Genomic DNA, 19,832 nt, shown 5'->3' on the forward strand with positions numbered 1-19,832 from the left:
AGCACCTACCTTGAACACCTTCAAGCATGAATTGGATGTTTATCTTGCTTGGATGTTGTCCGGCCCAACCCCAGTTGACTTCCTGCCCTTTGGGCAGGGGGCTGGACTCGATGATCTCCCGAGGTCCCTTCCAGCCCTGATGTCTATGAAATATGAAATCTATGAATATGGTTCCCTCACTTTTCAGGAAGGCCTCTGATGTATAAGACGTGAGAACAAAAGCCAGATAGATAACGGGACCATGAGCATAGAAATGGAAATTACTATAATCAAGAAGGAATCAAAACCCAAAAGAGCTTAATGTGCTCAGGTGGGAGAGACCTTTTGAATCTCAGAGATCATCTGAACAGATGCACAGAACTGTTGATTTGAGAAGTAGGACTGGCTAGCAAATGAGGGTGGTACTATAGGATAGTACAATAGCAAAACCTTTTTTAAGAAACAGAGTTATCAATTTAGAAAGCTGCATGTATATTATTTTGATCTCTCTAGTTTTCAGGGCTTTGGAAAAATTTTGAAGGAAGGAATAAATAGACAGGAGGAAACAAACAGACAGCAAATGTGTTGGGAGCTGTGTGATAGGTTAATCCAGGGATGGACAACTATTTTGGCTGGAATGCTGACTAATAAGTTTTGGTGAGCTGTTGAGGGCCACAAGGTGCATCCCTTGTCAAGGGGTGGGGCTTAGCAGTTTGACAGATCGCCCACCCCCTGGTTGTCATCTTGGAACTGGAAGTCCTGCCCTGGCATATGGTTCATGACATAAACATTGCCACCCACCTGACACCAAACCTTGCCTTGCTTACTGCCATGTTGGTCCCAGAATTCCCTGCCCCATCACATGGTCCCTAACATCAGAAAGTTCATCCCTTGACTGGGAAACACTGCCCCTTCACAAGGTCCATCCTTATGGTACATGGCCTGCACCTGGTGTCCCACGAGGTCTGCCCTCTAGGTCATGAGAAAGAACCTATCAGGATGCAAGGGGTTTTGATCCCTCTAACAACCTGCCCCATTGCCCTCAGTCAGTTGGTGGGGGTTTCCAGGCATTGGAACTCCTGAGACCAGCAGCAAACCAAGCAAGTTGAAGGCCAGGCATACACAATCTTTCAGAAGAAGTCATTTTAACAAAGCATAGGTTAAAAACACATATACTAACAATTAAACGTCTACTATAACACTTCAGTTTTATTTCAAAAAGTATTTTTGTCCTGATTTATGCAGCAAAACTTGCCCAAGTGGTACAGTTCAGTCTGCCCCTGGCACATGGCTGCTTCTTGGTGCTCTGCATGTGGATGAGCCTGGCCTGCTCCCACCCAGGGAAGCCTGCCCTGCAGTCCTACCTGTACCAGCCAGCACACACAGTTTTGTGGTAGGGCTGCCTTCCACCCCCTTGACTGCCCGCATGTGGCTGCTGATCTCATTGGGTGGGCGGAGTAGATGGAAGGCAGCTGGGAGCTAGAGCCCCATGCACTGGGGCAGGCTTTCCTGGGAGCCTCACACGATGGAGCTGGGTCAACTTGGCTATGTGCAGCTGCTGGGATTCTGCCCACTGGGGCTGGGATGGCTCAGCCTCGCTTCCTGCCTCCACATGCGGCTCGTGGGACTTGGTGGGGGTTTACATGTCGCCAGGGGGATCTGCCTGCCGCTGGCCACTAGCTCCCTAGGGGCTGCCACCACTTCTCCCTTCCCTTGCTAGCTTTGCAATCTGGGAGCTAAATGTCAGACCAGGGAAAGGGCTACTAAAGCTGAAAGTATTGGCGTAAGAACATCTATGTTTTATATTAGCCATGAATAAACTAGAGATTAGAAGACTTCTTGCCTTCAGAAGGACATGTTTCCAGGATGAGAAGTGGGGGATAAAAAACGTAACTTTTTTTTTAAAAGCTCAATAAATTTATAAGAGGCATTTATATAGTGTGGTTACATATGGTCACGGGACATGGCACACGGGGTTCTTCCAGGCTGGTGTTACTAAACACATACAAGAAATACTAAACAGCTGCATCAGGGGAGAAATTCTCCCTCCATTTTATAAAGGCTGCCCGTACCAGGCTTCAGTTGTTTATTTACCAAAAGATGTAAAAGTATCATCAAGCATTTCTCTCTCTTTGAAGGGGGAGATTTTTTCAAAATCTTCTTTTAAGAGTAAATTGGATGCTTATCTTGCTGGGATCCTATGACCCCAGCTGACTGCCTGCCCTTTGGGCAGGGGGCTGGACTAGATCTCCCGAGGTCCCTTCCAGCCCTGATGTCTATGAAATCTATGAAGAGCAGACTCTAGTTTTATGATGTTTACAACAGTATTATTCCTGTTGACATGGAGTTTTTTCTCCTGCCCAGGCAGGGGTTCGGACTTGAAGATCTACAAGGTCCCTTCTGACCCTGCTTCTATGGTTCTATGATAAAGGTAACAGGTATGTGATGCAAGTAAAAAAAAAAAAAAAAAATTTTTTTTCTTTGGCTTTTGTAAGTGTGGGTATGGTTGAAGCTCCTGGAGAGTTTGGCCCATGGTATATTGTGATAAGTAAGCAAAGGCAACATTTAATTAGCCAGTTAAGCCAGCTATTTATTCATGTATTTCTCCAAAAGCTTTGTAAGCAGTCCTATTTGTTTCAGTGTACCTGCTAAAAAGTTCATGGCATTTGAACTTGAAGTGTGTTGCTGACCAGAGACCAAAGTTTGAAATAAAAATAGCTCTCCAGAATGTCTGTTTCTTCTGCAGAACTCTTTTAATGCTGTGGGCCAAATACTATACCAGTAAAAATAAGAGCTCAATCCAAAGTAATTTCTTTTTAACATTAGTGCAACTGAATTGATAAATAAAATTTACCTGTTTCTGTCTGTATTGTTAGTGTCAGTCTGTAGATTATCCTGCAATATCTGTTTATCTTAGTACCTGTAACTGGTGGGAAAAAGAGTTTAGAAAGGAGGAGGGAGCAGAACCATTCATCTAGTCCATTTGATCACAGGGCGGAAAGCTAAACATTCATATTACTCTTTAGAAGTGATATTATATTTAGAATTCATGTGTTCCATATTCTTGACACTGGGTTTTAGGTGTAGTCATGTTGGTCTAAGGACACAGGCAGGCAAGGTTCTTTGAGCAGATGTGGTATCTTCTATTTTTTCCAACTACTCAGTTGGTCTAATAGAAGAACTTCATCTACTCAAAGAACCTTGCCATACTCCGGACAGTAACTCTTGTGGAATTTTGTTTTACCTCAAATACTTCAATGTGAAATCTACTTAACTTCCAGGTTATAAAAAGAATGTTGATGTCTGATTTGCAGGTCAGCAAATCAAGGCCAAGAGCCAAGCATTGTATTCCTTTTTTGGCTTGAACACATACTTTAAAGAACACTTACATTTTTTGTAACTGACACCTCTGTTCATGATGGAAAAACCCCAAATGGAATCCATTTCACCCTTCCAGGGTTCTACATTGCCTTCACAGTGTCCACCGGTGTAATAGATAGTACATGCTTATTTTTCTTTACTACAGTAAATAAATTAACTTTTGAAAACCCAAGGAACCAATCTGTTCTATAAGAAAGTGTAAAGTGAAAAGATTTTGATCTTTAAATCAAGCGTGCAGTATTGTAAGTATGTAGTTTATGACATTTTAAGTTACTTCTGACTTAAGTAATTATGTACTGTCTTTCTTACAGGTCTTCACAAAAAGATGGGGTGCCAGGGACTTACCAATTTTGGGAACCAGCTGCTTCGCCGGAAAGTTGTGGATTGTACCAGGGAAGAGAGCAGGCTCTCGCGATGCCTCAATACCTTTGATTTGGTTGCTCTGGGTGTAGGTAGTACACTTGGGGCAGGTGTCTATGTCCTGGCTGGAGCTGTGGCACGTGAAAATGCAGGACCTGCGATTGTCATCTCCTTCTTGATTGCTGCATTGGCATCTGTATTGGCTGGACTATGTTATGGAGAATTTGGTGCTAGAGTTCCAAGAACTGGATCTGCTTATCTCTATAGCTATGTGACTGTTGGTGAACTATGGGCATTCATCACTGGGTGGAATTTAATTCTGTCTTATGTCATTGGTAAGTATGTAGGGGCATGCTGAGAAACTAGTGTTAATTCAGAATGTCTGCCTGATGTGGATGATACTGCACTGTCATATCATTGTAAAATATAAATTACCTAATTTTTTGCACCAGTAAAAGTTTCCATTGCAGATGTCAAAGCTCAGTAAAGGAATTGATTAATGAAGCTTGTTGGCAGTGGTGGCAACCTTGCATGGTCAAGGATGATCACTCCCATGGGTCAAGTAAAGGATAGTATGTGAGTCAGTTGATGGCTAAGAAGGCTGATCCTAGGGCCACAGATTTTAGCAGATGCCACAGGCGATGATTGAAGGGAGGGTCAGACCACAAATTTCTTGAGTTTGTTTGGTTTTATTTGGTTGTTTGTTTCCTTTTCTATTTCCCCCATTTTTTGTCTCCAGGGTAAGACAGTTTTCCTCAAAGTACATGTACCTTCTCACAAGGCGTTACCATGTGGCCCTATCTTGGGTTAGTTTTTCCATTTGTAAGATCAATGCCATGCTTAATGCTTGCCTTGGGTGTCCTTGAAGTGTTTCTCCTGGCCTCTGCCTGTCCTTTATCCTTGTAAGTAAAGATGTTGGGGGTATAGCAGTTGTTTTGGTAAATGTACATTAGGCATACACACGCAGTGCCCTGTCTACCACAGCTAATGTTGAATAATCAATACTTCCATACTGGTGGTGTTAGTGCCAGTGAGGACACTGGCATTTATGTGATGATTGCTTTATGCTAAGGATTTCTGGAGGTAGTGCTGGTGATGGCATTCCAGGCTTTTCAGGTAGTCCTTGTAAGTCGCCCAAGCTTCACGGCCATAGAGAAGAATTGGGATTATTGAGTTAGGAGCTTTGTTCTAGTCCTGATGTTATGATCATTGAACACACAATGATTCGGTCTTCTGAAGGCAGAGCTGGTACATTGGATCCTATACTGGATCTCCTCATCGAAGGTGGCTTTCTTTGAGGGATGGCTCTGAAGTATGCAAAGCATTTAAAATTCTCCAGCTCCTGTCCATCAAAGAAGATCTTCACTTAGGGAGTTGATTGGCCTAGAGCAGGTTGGAGAAGCACCTTTTTGTTTTTTTCGATGTTAAGGGTCAGTCCCATGTACTGGTATGCTTGAGAAAAGCAGTTAAGAGTCAATTTCTTACCCATCCAACTGTGTAGGCATCAATGCCACAGTTGCTTAATTTATTGATGAAGATGGGGTGAGAGACAGTGTCATAGGCCTTCTTAAAGTCTAGACAGACTACATCCCATGGCAACACCATCTTCCAAGGATTTAGTCACCTGCTCATAAAAGGTAACCAGGTTGGTCAGGCAGGACCTGCCTTTGAACCCATGCTGGTTGCCTCTGAGCATGATCTCCCCTGCTGCCCCCTCCACAGATGTGGTCCTTGATGATTCTCTCCAAGATCTTCCTGAGCACCAAGGTGAGGCCTACAGGCCTGTAGTTACCTGGGTCCTCCTTCCTCCCTTTCTTGAAAATTGGGACCACATTATCCAGTTTCCAATCCTCCAGCACCTGGCCAGATGACCACAAATGCTCATACAGCCGGGCCAATGGCTCTGTGATGACCCCTACCAGCTCCTTTAACACCCTTGGGTGGAGGGCATCTGGACCTGCAGATTTAAAGATGTCTAGCCCTTCCAGAAGATTCCTAAGTACATCTGCGCTGGGAGAGATTGAAAAGATTCCCATCCATCCTGTATTCAACATTTACCAAATGGCAGCCATTGAGAAGTATGCTTTCTGCATCTGCCTCCTCCACCATTGAGGTCTTTGTGTTGTGTTGGATTGGACTGCTTTTTGTCTGATATCTCACGTTTGACCTGAGTGCCGTGGTGACCATACCAGGAGCACAAGACTCCTGACTGTGTTGCTCTTAGGTTCATTGGTACATGGAAGCCTTTTCACCCCATCAAGGTGGCAGTTCATGGGGAGGAATGAAGCTTATATTGCCACGTGAGGTAGGTAAATGTTATGAGCAAACCATATGGATCTGATCCAGGTTTCAAGTATAACTTCCTTCAAACTGCCATGTCATCAGATTTGCATACACTTGGCTCCAGGCCCTGGTGTAGTTATCATCCAGGAATCGGCATGTTTTCATCTGCCAAGGAAGACTAAACTGACACTTGATTGGCAAAGGATTGCATTATCACATCAGCATCTGTAGCCTTTGATAACTAAGGACCTGTTCCAACTTCCATTGAAATCACTGGAATGAAATCAGAGGCAACCAAAATGATCAGGGGCATGGAACAGTTGCCAAACCAGGGGAAGACTAAAAAGACTAGGAGTCTTCAGTTTAGAAAAGAGAAGGCTGAGGGATATATATGACCCTCTGTGCCATGTGCAGCCTTGGCTTCAGCCTGCATGCTGTGGGCAGCACGTATTCCCTGCTGACCCTGAGAGTTGTGTGAGCAACAAGCTCCAGGACTGGTGTGTGCTACATGTGATGGGCAGGGCAGGATTGGTTGTGTGTGCTGGGCAAGGTAGGGAGGGCCAGCATGGGACATGCATTTCATGGGGAGTCGGTGGAAAAACTCTCCCTTGACGTCAGGCTTTGCATCAGGCCCCAATTGAGTGGACAACTCTGTTCACATGTCTGGGCAGCTTTTCAGGTATTGCAGTGGCACTAGGGGAGGATGTTTGTTCTTGCCACTAGTTTAAATACTGTTTAACAGTGGATCAGCTGCACCTGTTGTGAGCAACAGGGAACTTTTGTAGTGTAAACCAAGCTCTTGAGGTTCTAAAAATAAACCACAGATAAGACTTTCTTGACTCTGTTCTGTTTGGATAGTTGGGTATATACAGCTTGAATGCATACAAAGATAGTAAAAAGTCAGGACCGGCAGTGGGAATGCTGATGTTGATTAGTATTTGAATTTTAATCTAAAGTTATTTGTGTGTTGTCAGAACCTGGGAGCTTCATTTCAGCATTTATTCTGGAATGCAGGTATTGTTCTACTTGTGGTTATAAGACTTAAATGTTCCAAGATGGGTATGAACTCCACTGAAGGGTTTATTTTGTTCTGTAGCAGTTTCCATTTCATTAGCAGTTTTTTAAGCTAAGGAAAGGCTTAGTTGTTTAAGAATTGATTTGAAATGCACAGGGTCTGTGATTCTGCTCAGTATTAAGTTTCCCTGCTGAGTCTTTCCTTGACTTCACTGAAATCTTTGGAGTCAATCTGTATTTTCCGCAGTGTGCCCAAGTACAATTTGGCCTGTGGACACCCATGGATTTGAATCCTGGAATATGCATGTCAGTTTCTTTAGCTCATTGGCTAGGTACAGACAGTCAGAAAGCCTGAGGTTGAATTGATTCAGTTTTTGCAGGTTAGTCTAAGATGCTCAGATTAAATTGAAATGGAAGGGAACAGACCTTTGATTCAGGAAATGCAGCCACATGCCTGCAGTAGCTCAGGTCAGAAGCTGGGAGGTGCTAGAGTGTGGCTCTGGTTGTGGGCCCACTTCCTTTTCCTGCTGCCCCTGAGGTCTCTGGGATTTGCAGTCCAGAATTACAGCAGCAGGCCTCTGCAGGGTTGTTCATCACTTCCCTTTCCTGCTTCCAGGTGTCTGGGATTTGTAGTCCACAGTCGCATCCAGCAGTAAGTTTGAGTTGGAGAAAGGGTGTTTAACTCTGCTTCCAGGCCCCCAGCTGGGGTTTGCCTAGTGGGGGCATCCCTCCCCTGCTGACTGGGCTGCATCCCTAGCTGGGCTTGCCCCCCTCCCTCCCCACCCTCACCTGATTGTCAGCAAGCCCTCACCACTCCAGCTACGGAGCAGAGGGGTGGGGTCAGCCCTGCTCTCTGGAGCAGATGGTATAGCCCAGCCCAGAGCTGCAAGGCATGCGGGGGGACTTGATTTAACTTGAACCAGGAAGGGTCTAGGACAAAAGTTTCATTAACCAGTTTGACCCAAATCAGTTAAATCTGATACTATATTCAACAGGTTTATCTTAAACCAGTTTCAGCCATCTTGAAACTGGTCTGTGTGCACTGAGCTGCTGTTCTGTTACAGGTTTAAATCAGTTTCTGATCACTTAAACTGGTTTATGTGTAACTTCTGTCCATAGCCATTATGTCATTGGGAGTTGTTTCTTCCCACATGAGGAACAGCAGTGGGGACAGCACTAAGTTAAAGGAAGGAGGTCCAGTATGTCTTATACTCTCTTGAGTTACTTTTACACACCCCCATCTTAGTTTCTACCTTGCTCTCAGTTTACCATCATAGGGCCTATTATTGTTGTCACACAAATTTCAGAGTAGTGGAACTTTATTAAAGTCAGTGGCTTTGCGTATATGCTGTCAAGTCTGGTAAACATCTCTAATCTAGCTTTAAACTAGATGTACCATTAGGTTGGGTATCACCTGCTTGGATATGCCAGTAGTTGCTGCTGTGCCTTCAGCTTGTAGAGTTTAGTCGCATCTAATGCCTTGTTTCAGAGAGGGAGAGATTTGGGCCCTGAAACCAGCAAGCAATGCAGGGTCTTGAGGGAATGAAACTGTTGTGGGGGAAAGCAAGGCATTGCTGGGCTTGGTTTCATGGTGAAAGAGCAATCTAGTGGGATTTGAGTTTGTGCAGAAATCCAACATCTAAGTAGATCTCTGGGGGAAGGTTTGCTACAAGTCTTTTCTAAATGACCTGCAGGGTTAAGCAGAGATGCATCAGAAGTAGATTCCAGTGGTGTTCGCAGAGCAGCAAGCAGTGCCACTCATTTAAAGATGTGTTCTAGTAATGAAAAATAATTTGTGTTTTCTCCCTCTTCTGAAAGGGACATCAAGTGTGGCCAGAGCCTGGAGTGCAACATTTGATGAAATCATAGGGAAGCACATTGAGCAGTTCTGCCAAGCCTACCTGACTATGGATGCTCCTGGGGTGCTAGCAAAATATCCCGATGTCTTTGCTGTTCTCATCATTCTCATCCTAACAGGTAAAACCTTTGGAAAGTTTGCAAAAATATGTTCCTTTCCTGTAATTTGTATTGCTTGCTTTTGGAATGGGTACAAATGCTTGTGTTTGTTTTGGGCAATTTACTAAAAGTCCTTCGTGCCAGGTATCAGGTTGACCTATTTAGCTGCTCTGCAGTAAGGACCATTTGCATCCTGTTTGTAGGGGTGTTTTTTTTTTTTAATTACAGCAGAGTATTTTAGATATTTACATGAACACAAATAAAACATTTAATCCAGTCTTGCACCACACAGATCAGACAAGGACATTTATTGCCTGCAAGCAAGTACAGAAGGCTTAAAGAAAAAAAAAAAAACAACCTTGCAGAGCAGCTTTGTTCTCTTGCTGTAGCTCTGATGCTGAGAATCTGCCAATTCATATAGCATGCTGTCCAGGAAAATGTGGGAGAAAAGGCCAGAATGAAGTAACGCTGTGTTGCATGATTTTAAGTGTTAAAACATTAAAATACATGTTGACTTCAGTTTTGCAGCAGTGATCACACAATTTAAAAGGGGGGGAAAAGAAAAGAAAGAAGAAAATGTCTATGTACATGGAAAATACATTGGTTTCGCTTTCTTTCCATAGCAAGTGAAACATGTTATAGTTAAATTACAGGGAATATCTTTTGTATTTATACTATTTCTACCTGAACTCTTGCATGTACCTCAGATCAAACCTTTCAAAACTCTATCTGACTTAAATGAGTCTTAAAAAAAACCAAACAACAAAAACAACATTTTCATATAGCTCTCCACTTTCTAACAGGTAGTATGTGTCGTAATATCATCAGAGACTACTTCTAGTCTTATCAGAGCCACAGAATACCTGAAGTCTCAGCCTGTTTTTATCAGCTGTCCAGCCCAAGAACCCAAGCCATCTATTTGCAAGATTCATGTTGAAATTCTTAGAAATCCCACAAAGATGAGATGAAGGGTTGAGCTGTGACTGTGCAGGTGCAGGGAACGTGATGTTATGAGTTAGCTTAGATGTAGCAGGAGTGGGTCCAGATTTAAACCAGAATCACTAATTAGAATCGGGTGCCTGAGGTTCCATGAAAAGTACAGCATGGATCAGCACTCAAACCTGTATGCTTAGGAAAGCTTCACAATCTTGAGAGGCTCATCCACTCTACTATTTTGGAGTAAGATTTGAATTGCCAGCTTTCATCTCCTGCATGGGGATGAAGGAGGGGGGCTCTTAAGGTTTTGGAAATTTGGAGAAAAGTCAAAACTTTTCCACCACAAAGTTTCTGGATACAAAATTCATTTCTGGCTATAAAATCTGAGTTCACACCTCTTTTCATTAAGTGTCAGCACCTTCTGGGTGCCTGAGTTTTTTTGTTTTTTAGATCATCCATTCTTCCTATGCTATCCAGTTTGTTACGGCTTTTCACGGCATTTCCTCCCCGTCCTTTTCTTTTACCAAAAGAAAAAAGTAATATTGGCTAATTGAAGTAAGCCCTTCAAGTGAAATAAATTCACTCTGGACTAAATTATGACCTTACTGCAGTGCTTCCCTTTTTCCTCACAGGTTTGTATTAGTTTTATCACAAAAACTTCTTGTTAGATTTTGGTTTAAGAGGTAACCTGTTCCTAAAGCAAATCAGCTAGGAATGCCAACTCTTTATGTTTTTATTCTTTTCTTTCTTTACTCAGGGAACCAAATACAGTTTCATGGCATTTATGGCTACCTTTTTAATTTTTTGTTCTTCAAGATAAAGAACATAGTCTGAAACCAGGCTCAGATTGAAATTCCCATTGACTTGGGGAGCAGGGTTTATAGTGATTCTCAACCAGTGTGCCAAGGTACCCTGAGGTATCCTTTGAAGGGTGCTGTGGGCCAGACAGTGGAGATAAGCAGGTGTGAGGAGATGGGGATGAGACTGCGCCAGTGCTTATCTGGACAGAAAGTTATGGAGGGGGGTGCCTCGAGTCCAGTGAGGGGTGCCTGAAGCACAAAAAGGCTGAGAACCACTACCCTAGGCGGTGTCATCCTCTGACTTGTTTAAGTGTTAGGTGTGACATGTCTACTGTTTGAGCCCTGTCCCAGAATTATGCTTGCCCCTGTTCCTGAGAAACTGTTGAAAATAGCTAGTTATGGTGACTTCTGCACTTTAGCCCTTGCTGCATTGAGGTTGGACTATGTGCTGCTGTTGGAGAAATGTCTGATTGTATTTTTGTTGCTTTTCTAGGTCTCTTAACTTTTGGTGTGAGGGAATCGGCACTAGTTAACAAAGTATTCACCTGTATCAATATCCTTGTCCTCTGTTTCGTCATGGTGTCGGGTTTTGTGAAGGGATCCATCAAAAACTGGCAGCTGTCTGTAGAGGACATCCATAACATGACTCTAGTCAAGTATGTCTTTTCTTCCTTTTCAGCAATTAGTTAAAAGCTAACCTGTTTCTAAACGGACCATTCCTGGAAGGCTTCACTGGGCATTTGCTTCCTTGGTACTTAAGCAAAATTCCTGTAGAATAGTAGAAGCTTTGCTTAAAGGAGGGCTGAGATGACACAGGTTGTCAGATCGTCATCACCTGTAATCCATGGAAAAACAGGGCCTTATTTGATTGCAGTGAAAGGTTACTCATTTCTGGTTAGCCAGGGAGTTGTAAACAGCGGGGCTAGGGCCAGAAATTGCATATAAACCAATATAAGTGGAAACTGGTTCAAATCTGTAACACAACATAAACTGCTTTCAAAATGACAAGCTGGTTTAAGGTAACTGAATGTCGTATAAGACTTAACTGATGTAGGTTAAATTGGCTTATTGAACTTCTGTCCCAGATCCCCTCTAGATTCAGGTTAACTTACAGTCCCCCAGCATCCCAGGATGCTTTGCACCTCCCCTGCAAACTCCCCTCACCCCCCAGGGGGAGTGGGTTAGCCTTGGCCCAAGCTGTCTGCTTTAGTCAAGCAGCGAGGCATACTCTAGCACCCCCAGGTTCTTGCCTGAGCTACTGCAGGCATGTGGCTGTATTTCTAGAATCAAAAGTGAATGTCTGTTCGCTTGTTTATTGGTTCAGTCTATGCAGCTTAGACCAACTATGAAACCTGCAAAGGTTTAATTGATTCATCTTTTGGGCTTCTTGTCAGTCTGTACTTGGCCTTGGAGTCAAGCACCTACCTTTTTTTTAGGGCATGGACACACAGTGCTTGGAGTACAACAAACATTATGAACTGTGAGAGAACAGACAATGTACAGTGCTGAAGTATTGCAGATCATGCCAAACCATATCAAAATTCTCTCTGGATAGAAAGAGAAATAACTTCTCCCAGTCTGGCACAAGGAGAGCACCCAGCCATCCCTCAAGAAGAACCATCAGAACCAGATCATTCACAAATAGTTTGCAGCAGAGATGTCAGCTCACATCCACAACATGGACTGGCATCAAAGCTGGTCTGAGGCAAAAGTCCTAAAGACATGGTACAAGAGAGCCGTGGTACAAGAATTGTGTTTCAGGTGCCTGATGGGCAATATTCTCTAAAACAAGCTGTCACCCTACTAGCCAGAGAGAATTTCACTAGACCACGTTTTTTTTTTTTTGGTGGTTACGCTAGGGTTAAGCCAGAGCTGTTTGAGATGGAGGTGTTCTAGTCTATATCCCCACCCAGGTGCTCCAGGAGGGCCTGGAGGAGCAGCCAAGCATCCTGTTACCTTGCCTGTCTGTTCTGCCATCACCATGACAAGCTGTCTTCCAACACTCCACTGTGCTACTCTGCCATTGTCCCACATACTTATCCTGCCACCATTTCTCCTGACCACCCTGCCCTCAACCTATCTGTGCCCAGAGCCTGCCTACCTGGAGGGAATGCCTGCCTGTCCTGCATACCACTTGCACTGGTGAGTACTGGGGCACCCATTCCCTAGGGTTCCCTTTCCCTAACAAATGGCCCAAGACGCCCCTCTCCCCCCCCACCTGTTTTGAGCAAGGCCTGGGGCATAGCTGTGCCCAGAAATGTCATCTGCCAAGGCCCTGGTAGGGCAAAGCCTTAGGGGTGGGCCCTGTGTATTAGCCCTAACAGAGGGTGGGGGTGGTCAGGCAGCCTGCAGGGCATGCAGGGGCTGAATGCTGCCATCTCCAGGACCATTAAAACTGGAGTGCAAACTGTGGTGTGGTATAGTCCCTTGTAGGTTGCAGGCTGACTGTAGGGTTAGCATCTCTTCCTTCCACTCTATTTGCATGCAGTTTGGGCATTGAGGGGGTGTGCTGTGCATTTTTTGGGGAAACAGTGGGGACCACTTGGGTCATTGAGCCCTTGATGTTGCTCTTCTAAGAGTCTGAGGGAAATCTGTTGCTTCTTCAAGACAGCATGCAGGTGGGAGTGTTCAGGAGTGTCACTGACAGAAGCACGGTGGGGCATCCCATGTGCTGACATGGGCATTTCTGTGGGCCCATGCAGAGTCTGGAAAATAGTTTTTTTTTCAGAGGGCAGGAAGGGAACAAGCACCTGTAGAGAGAGATTTTGTGAGGGAGGGAGGCAGGCCTTGGTATTTTGAAAGGCAGTTGCCCAGAGACGGTGAACTTTCTTTGAGGGTAGTGCTGGGTGGGGAAGGGTGTGCTGTCAAAGTGCCGCAGGAAGCCCTCGCTTTGAGGTGTAGTTATTCCAAGGAGTCAGAGTCCCCACCTAGTGAGAGGTGCTCAAACCTCCTCAGGAAGTAAGTGTGCAGACTTGCTCTGTCATTGAAAGGTAGGACTTTTCTCTCCAAGGTAACTTTCCTCTGTAACTCACTTGGTCTCCCAGAAGGCAATATGATGAGGCAGTAAGACTTTCAGTAAATGCTTATCTCTTACTCATTGGTTTTTGGGGTAAGGGAGAGAGTCACATCCATGTAAATCATGGCAGCTTGCAAGATTTAGAGAGCATCTTGGGAGTATTAGGAGTAGAGAGAAGGTTTGTGTATAAAAGCCTAGAGAGTCAGCCATGGACCTGTTTTTTTAGGGGGTTTTTTGTTTTTTGAGGTCTTGCAAACTCCAGAAAAATGTCCAAAGGCAGCCTAAGCAAGAGGCATTTTCCCCAGGCACCCTTACCCCTGCATCATCAGAGGCAGCCCATATGCTTTGGAATCATGGGTGGTGGTCTCCATTTAGGAGCTGAGGGGCTGATGTATTCACCATTTTGGGAAACTGCAGTACATGTGAAGAGACCACAGGAAAGAATGATGCAAAGATGTTTTTTGAAGGGGAAGGGGTTAGGAATTCAGCACTTAGTGACATGTTACACAAGTTTTAACAATGCCTCCTTGTCTATTTGTTGTCATTCCAGGGTCAACGCCTGCAACCCCAGCTACTGCCTTTCTAGGGACCCAGGGAGACGAGCCAAGACTACAGTCCAGAGTAGCAGGGATGTGGAGGGAGGAATAGGAGGGAAGAAATGTTAGCAGGCCTGGTAACATCCTTGGAGATGAGAGCAGAGGGTGTATAGGAGAGATGTACTGGCAGGGAATATTGCCAGGAGGGGTATTTCCCACTGCTTTGTTCCAGGTATGGAACATCTGACATGGCAAAACAGACCATGCACATGCTGGTGCAGAACTTGCATGTGGTGAGACATGCAGTGATCTCTTATAAGCAGTCAACCAGTAGATGGAGAGTGCTCTGTTTTTGCCTCCCAAACCTAGGCCTGCCCCTCATAGGTGCAGGTCTGTCCTTTATCCCTGTGCCAGTGCTCACTACCCAACACAATTTCAGTGCTTTCCACTACAGTCTGGATTCCATCCTCCCCTCTTAGGTTCAGATCTCTGTACCCCAGACACCTTCCCCACCCCCTTTGTTTTTCAGCCCATACCACCTAGGTCTAGGCCTCCTCATCCCATGCTCAAACCATCTTCCTGTTATAGCTGTACCAAAATCAGGCTCCAAATCTTGATGCTTGTGCACTGTCCGCTTCCCCCATTCACAGGGCTTGCTGAAAGTGATGCCAAATACCCCAACTGGCCTTCTATCATGAGGCCCCAAAGTTGTTACTCCAGCATAAGAAGGAACTCTAGAACATGGTTGTTGCCAGGGGACTTGAGGATGTGAGGTCGGGAACAGTGCCCGTTGACCTCAAAGGGGCTTTGGGCATTGAGCTTGAATGGGAAGTAGTGCAGTGTGGGACTCCAGCCCCCTTGAACCGTGTACTCAGTGAGGTGGTGTGTTGCTTCGCCACTCTACCCCCCCACCTCCGAAAAATCCCTCCTCTCCACGGGGAGTCAGTATATCTGTGATGGCAGAGCTAGACTACTCTTCAGGACATTCCATTCCTTTCCCTACCTCCCAATTCATGCAGCAACCCCTGCATCCCTTCTGGTTTATAAAGTGCAGCCTGCAGTGTTTGATTGTTTGAAATGTTTAATAAAATGTTTAAGAACAAATTAATGAATTGTCTTTTGTGTCTGTTTTCACTTTACACAGTGGTGCTGCCTTAAAGCCCAGTGCTGTCTGAAGCACCTTGACAGTTGTGATGCTACAGATGCTCAGTCTCTAAGGCCTGATGCCAGCCTCTGGAACGGTCTTGTCCCTGGCTTCTCAGATAGTGTAGGCCAGTATGATCATCTAGGATAGGTACTGTTCACTAGTGTCTAGGTGCATCCCCAGGGCCCTTCACTATGGCATGAAACGCCCAAAGATGCAGTCCACGGTCGTCTGGTAGTTGAAGATCCTCATAGCCAAGTGTCTGGTAAAGGACCATGGGAGCCTGAACTCACTCCTAAGCTGTGGGAGCAGTGGGGAGGCCTGGGGGAAGATAGTTGTCCCGTCCAACTCTATGTTGAGTGCTGTAGGCAAATGCTCCCTATATCTGCTGTGCATTCTTGGTGACTCTGATGTCATGGACCTTGCTTGGTGATCATGTGGGTGAACCACCCCCAATCATCTGTAATGCCATTCAGCATGATAAACACATCTTGCTGTTGGTGTCCTCGAAGTTATGCACTTATATGCAAACGTGGGTGCTATCAGCGGCCTCAGTGCAGTTCAGAAAGCCTGTCTAGGTATCAAATTCAGTTATGATCTCTTGTGTGTTTGGTCAGGCAGAAGTGTTGTTCCAGTGCCTTCTGGTTGGCATAATATACCTCCTGGACAGCTGTTTGAGCTGTGGACTTGACTTTTCAAAAGTGTAAGGCAGCAGACTGGAGGCTGTGGGGGGAGGAGGGGTGCCAGTTTCCAGAAATCACTTGCTACCCTTGTCTTACTGGTTTGTCTCAAGTGACAGGGCCAAAATGGTGCAGGTCTTAAGGAAAGTGACCCTGCTCACCATGAACTTGCACCAGGTCCTCAGGGCTAGTTTTCATCAATCGGTGATTGTCTCCTGAGCCCAAGAGTGGCAGTCGGTATGTGGTACCAGAGAAGGCCACTGCCTCCGTGGAGTTGGGTCTTCCTCCTCTGGCATGTAGCTCTTGGATGTGCTGAGCATGTAGCATAACTTGAGAAGGAGGGTGAGGTGTATTTTGAGTGCCAGGGTCCTGGTGCTTTCATTTTCATGCAGAGGCACATTAGTTGGGAGGCATACTGGAGGAAAACAGAAAGTATCGCCCAGAAGGCAAAGACTCTGCCACGAGCAGAACAAAGCCAATATCTCACAGTGCTGCTCTGCGAATGTGGCAGCAAAGATGCTGGGCCGCCGTGCCTTATTCCAGCTAGGAATACAGTATGTTTAAAACTGATCAGCCCAGCAATGGCAGGAAGTACTAAGCAGAAACTTCAGGGTCAGATGGCCCTAAGGCTGTCCACAGAAGTCTCTGGGTGCCCAAGACCAAGAGGCAGGCTGTGATACTTGTTTATCAGCCCCTTAGCTATGAGTCACAAAAGCATGGACTCCTGGACGTTTTTGAAACACTTTAGTTGGGAGTGGCCTGTACATTTGGACTGTCAGTAGTCCAGATTAAGGAAAGCTTCAAATTAGGGCAGGATTTGAAGTGCTTCATATCTCGTGTTGGTCAATATCTTTGGATGACTAGAGACCTGATCAAACTCTCAGTCAAAGGTTATTTAATTCTCTTAATGTTGTTAAAGCCTTATTAATAGGCAAAGGTTTGTGCCCATAATTTGCACAAACAAAATTGGAAGCCAGTATGCAAAAAGCAGGGGGTGGGGGTGTCATAACACATGCACAGATGCAGGTTCTGGCTTAGTAACAGGTAATGGTAACTGAGATGGTATACACTTATCTTCCTGACAGTTTGTCAGCAGTGTCAAGGGCTGTGATAACCGTGCATGAAAAGTTGGGACGTTGTAAATGTAAGAAGTAAAAGCCTGATAACTTGTAATTTTATAGAAAGGACAAACCCTTCAGTGGGACTAGAGCTACTGCAATGAGTAAAGCAGGGTCATGTCCTTCAATTGCCTGTTTGCAGTGAAAACCTGCAAAGTCCTACGCACGGACTTCACTTCACATGCTTTAAATATCACTGCCAGTGGTGACATGTAGGGGGTGTATGGGTGTGCATGTGCACCCCCTGAGAGCACCAGTGCACCCCCTGACTGGCCATGTTCACCGCTTAAGTGATGGCCGGGGGGGCAGGTGGAAGCGCCGGTGTCCCCCTGCAAATGCCAGCTGATCACTGCAGCCATTCTCAGAAGTGGCCGCAGCCACTCCCAGAACCGGCTGCAGGCAGCACCAGTCACCCATGAGTGCCTGCTTACTGTAGTTGGTTTGCCCAGACCATGTGAGGTGCCTGTTCAAATCCTTGGAGGTTTGGGTCCTACATATGAAAATTTCTTCTGGAAATACCTTAGAGTAGTGAGAAATGGATGGTTTAGGAGAATCTTTAGAACTAAATATCTGGTGAAACCATAATTTTAGCCAGGCATATTTTTAAATCAAAGTTGTTGTTTGGCCACCCCAAACCTATATATTAGGTAAGCCTTCATGCCTATTGCTGTATGCTCTCTGTATGCCAACTCTGTGAAGCTGAGCACACACTCCCTCTAGTTCTGATCATAGATTTGGTTACAGATGTGGGAATGTGCTCCTGGCTAGTGTTTCTGCCTAGGTAGGATCTCTCCTGACCTGTCTTTTCATTCTTTTTAGTCATACCCAGTATGGTGTGGGGGGATTCATGCCATATGGATTCACTGGAGTCCTCTCAGGGGCAGCCACATGCTTTTATGCCTTTGTGGGATTTGACTGCATCGCCACCACAGGTAAGCAGAAAGGCAGCACATTGTAACTTCCGTTTTGAGGGCCTCAGTCCAAAATTTAGATGTGCACTCAGCTGCCATTTAGTGGCAGGAATTGGGGGTGGGGAGGAGTGAGGCACCTGAATGCACCTGTGGCACAGGGCCCACTTCTCTGAGAGGGGACAGGGTTTAAGACCCTCCACTGTCAGCATTTCCTGTTGGTGAACATATGCAGCTCTTCCTTCAGCCTGCTGACTTCTTGGTTATGACTGTGTAGTACAGAGAGCCTAGGTACAACAGTTGGGGCACCCACGTCCTTTTGTGGATCCAGTTCCACATCTTTTGAGTTTTGTCCTTGCATCCACACTGCTCCTTCCTGTTGCTTCTAAGTAAACAACACCGCAATTTTATAAAGATTTACAAACATGGCAGGTAGGCATCAAATTCCTCTTGCCTTTCATGGGAGTTAAGCATCTAAGCCTTCATGGCTCATTTGAGAACCCTTGCTTTTGTGTCTTATTAGATCAGTGTAATTGTTGACTATGGCTGTCCTTTGGGTTTTCTTTGTTTCAGGGGAGGAAGTGAAAAATCCTCAGAAAGCAATTCCCATTGGAATTGTCTCATCTCTCCTGATCTGCTTTGTTGCTTACTTTGGTGTGTCAGCTGCTCTCACTCTTATGATGCCCTACTGCCAGCTTGATACCAACAGTCCTTTACCCAATGCATTTAAATATGTGGGTTGGGATGGTGCTAACTATGCAGTGGCCATTGGTTCGCTCTGTGCCCTTTCTACCAGGTGAGATACTATCACTGTTGTACGTATCTGAGTATAGTTTTGCATTTTTTTTTGTTGTATCCCCCTTTCTAAGGGCTGCAGTTCAATGTTCTTTGTATGGATGTTAATGATAGTGAAATTGGGCCCTATGGCAAAATCCTGGCCCTGCTGACTTCAACAAGGTCCAGGTTTCACTCAGTGGTGCTTAGTTTTCAGAGCTGCAGATTCCCGTTTCTAACTCTGGAGACTATCTTAAGGACAGCATGAAAACAAGTCACCCTCAGATGCATAAACAGTACTTCTTTACCAGCAGCCCCAGGGAAGTGAAGCATGATGGGCTCAGACACAGTATGAAAAGGGTACTGCTTGATGAAGCGCTGGGCATGTCGATGTTTGCCCTTCTGAAAATCAGTCTGTTTACATTTAGGAACCTATGTATGGATTTAAGTACCTAACTTCAGTCATCTGAGACTGAAAGATTGGACCTTAGTTCTCTGCAGTAACTAACATAACTGTTTTGTGGTGAAAGTGCTTCAGAAGACTTTACAATAGAACTAAAGCCTTATTCCCCTCCTGTGCTGCCATAGACACTGTCCTTCTGACAGTGTTTAATATGAAATGATCTTAATAGACCATTCCTTTCTCTCTCCTTAGTCTCCTTGGCTCCATGTTTCCTATGCCTCGAATAATTTATGCTATGGCAGAAGATGGGCTACTGTTTAAATGGTTGGCCAAAATCAGCGAGACGAGAAAAACCCCATTCATAGCAACGTTAATTTCAGGTGCTTTTGCAGGTAAGTTCCAAGAAACTGAATAGGGAGTATGAACAGAGAGCAAGTGTATTCTCCCCTCTGGGTAAAATGAACTGACTTAATTCTCATCCTCCTGCATGTTGTACTATCGCCCTAAGCCCAAATGGCACAAGACTGGGTAGGCACAAATGCAT

General features: G+C 45.1%; 1 protein-coding gene across 1 annotated transcript in view; it reads left to right on the plus strand.

Annotated features, from left to right (window-relative positions):
• The first annotated feature begins 3,674 nt into the window (after positions 1-3,674).
• Positions 3,675-19,832, plus strand: part of SLC7A1 (solute carrier family 7 member 1) — a 29,615-nt gene continuing 13,457 nt past the window's right edge. The window contains exons 1-6 of the mRNA XM_019530128.1: positions 3,675-4,055; positions 8,836-8,994; positions 11,203-11,365; positions 18,023-18,135; positions 18,685-18,907; positions 19,541-19,680. Of these exons, the coding sequence (XP_019385673.1) occupies positions 3,686-4,055; positions 8,836-8,994; positions 11,203-11,365; positions 18,023-18,135; positions 18,685-18,907; positions 19,541-19,680 (1,168 nt within the window). The 5' untranslated portion in view covers positions 3,675-3,685. The remainder of the gene's footprint in view (positions 4,056-8,835; positions 8,995-11,202; positions 11,366-18,022; positions 18,136-18,684; positions 18,908-19,540; positions 19,681-19,832) is intronic.

Source organism: Crocodylus porosus, unplaced genomic scaffold (assembly GCF_001723895.1).
Source record: "Crocodylus porosus isolate Cpor-Errol unplaced genomic scaffold, CroPor_comp1, whole genome shotgun sequence".
In the NCBI taxonomy this organism is placed as follows: domain Eukaryota; kingdom Metazoa; phylum Chordata; order Crocodylia; family Crocodylidae; genus Crocodylus; species Crocodylus porosus.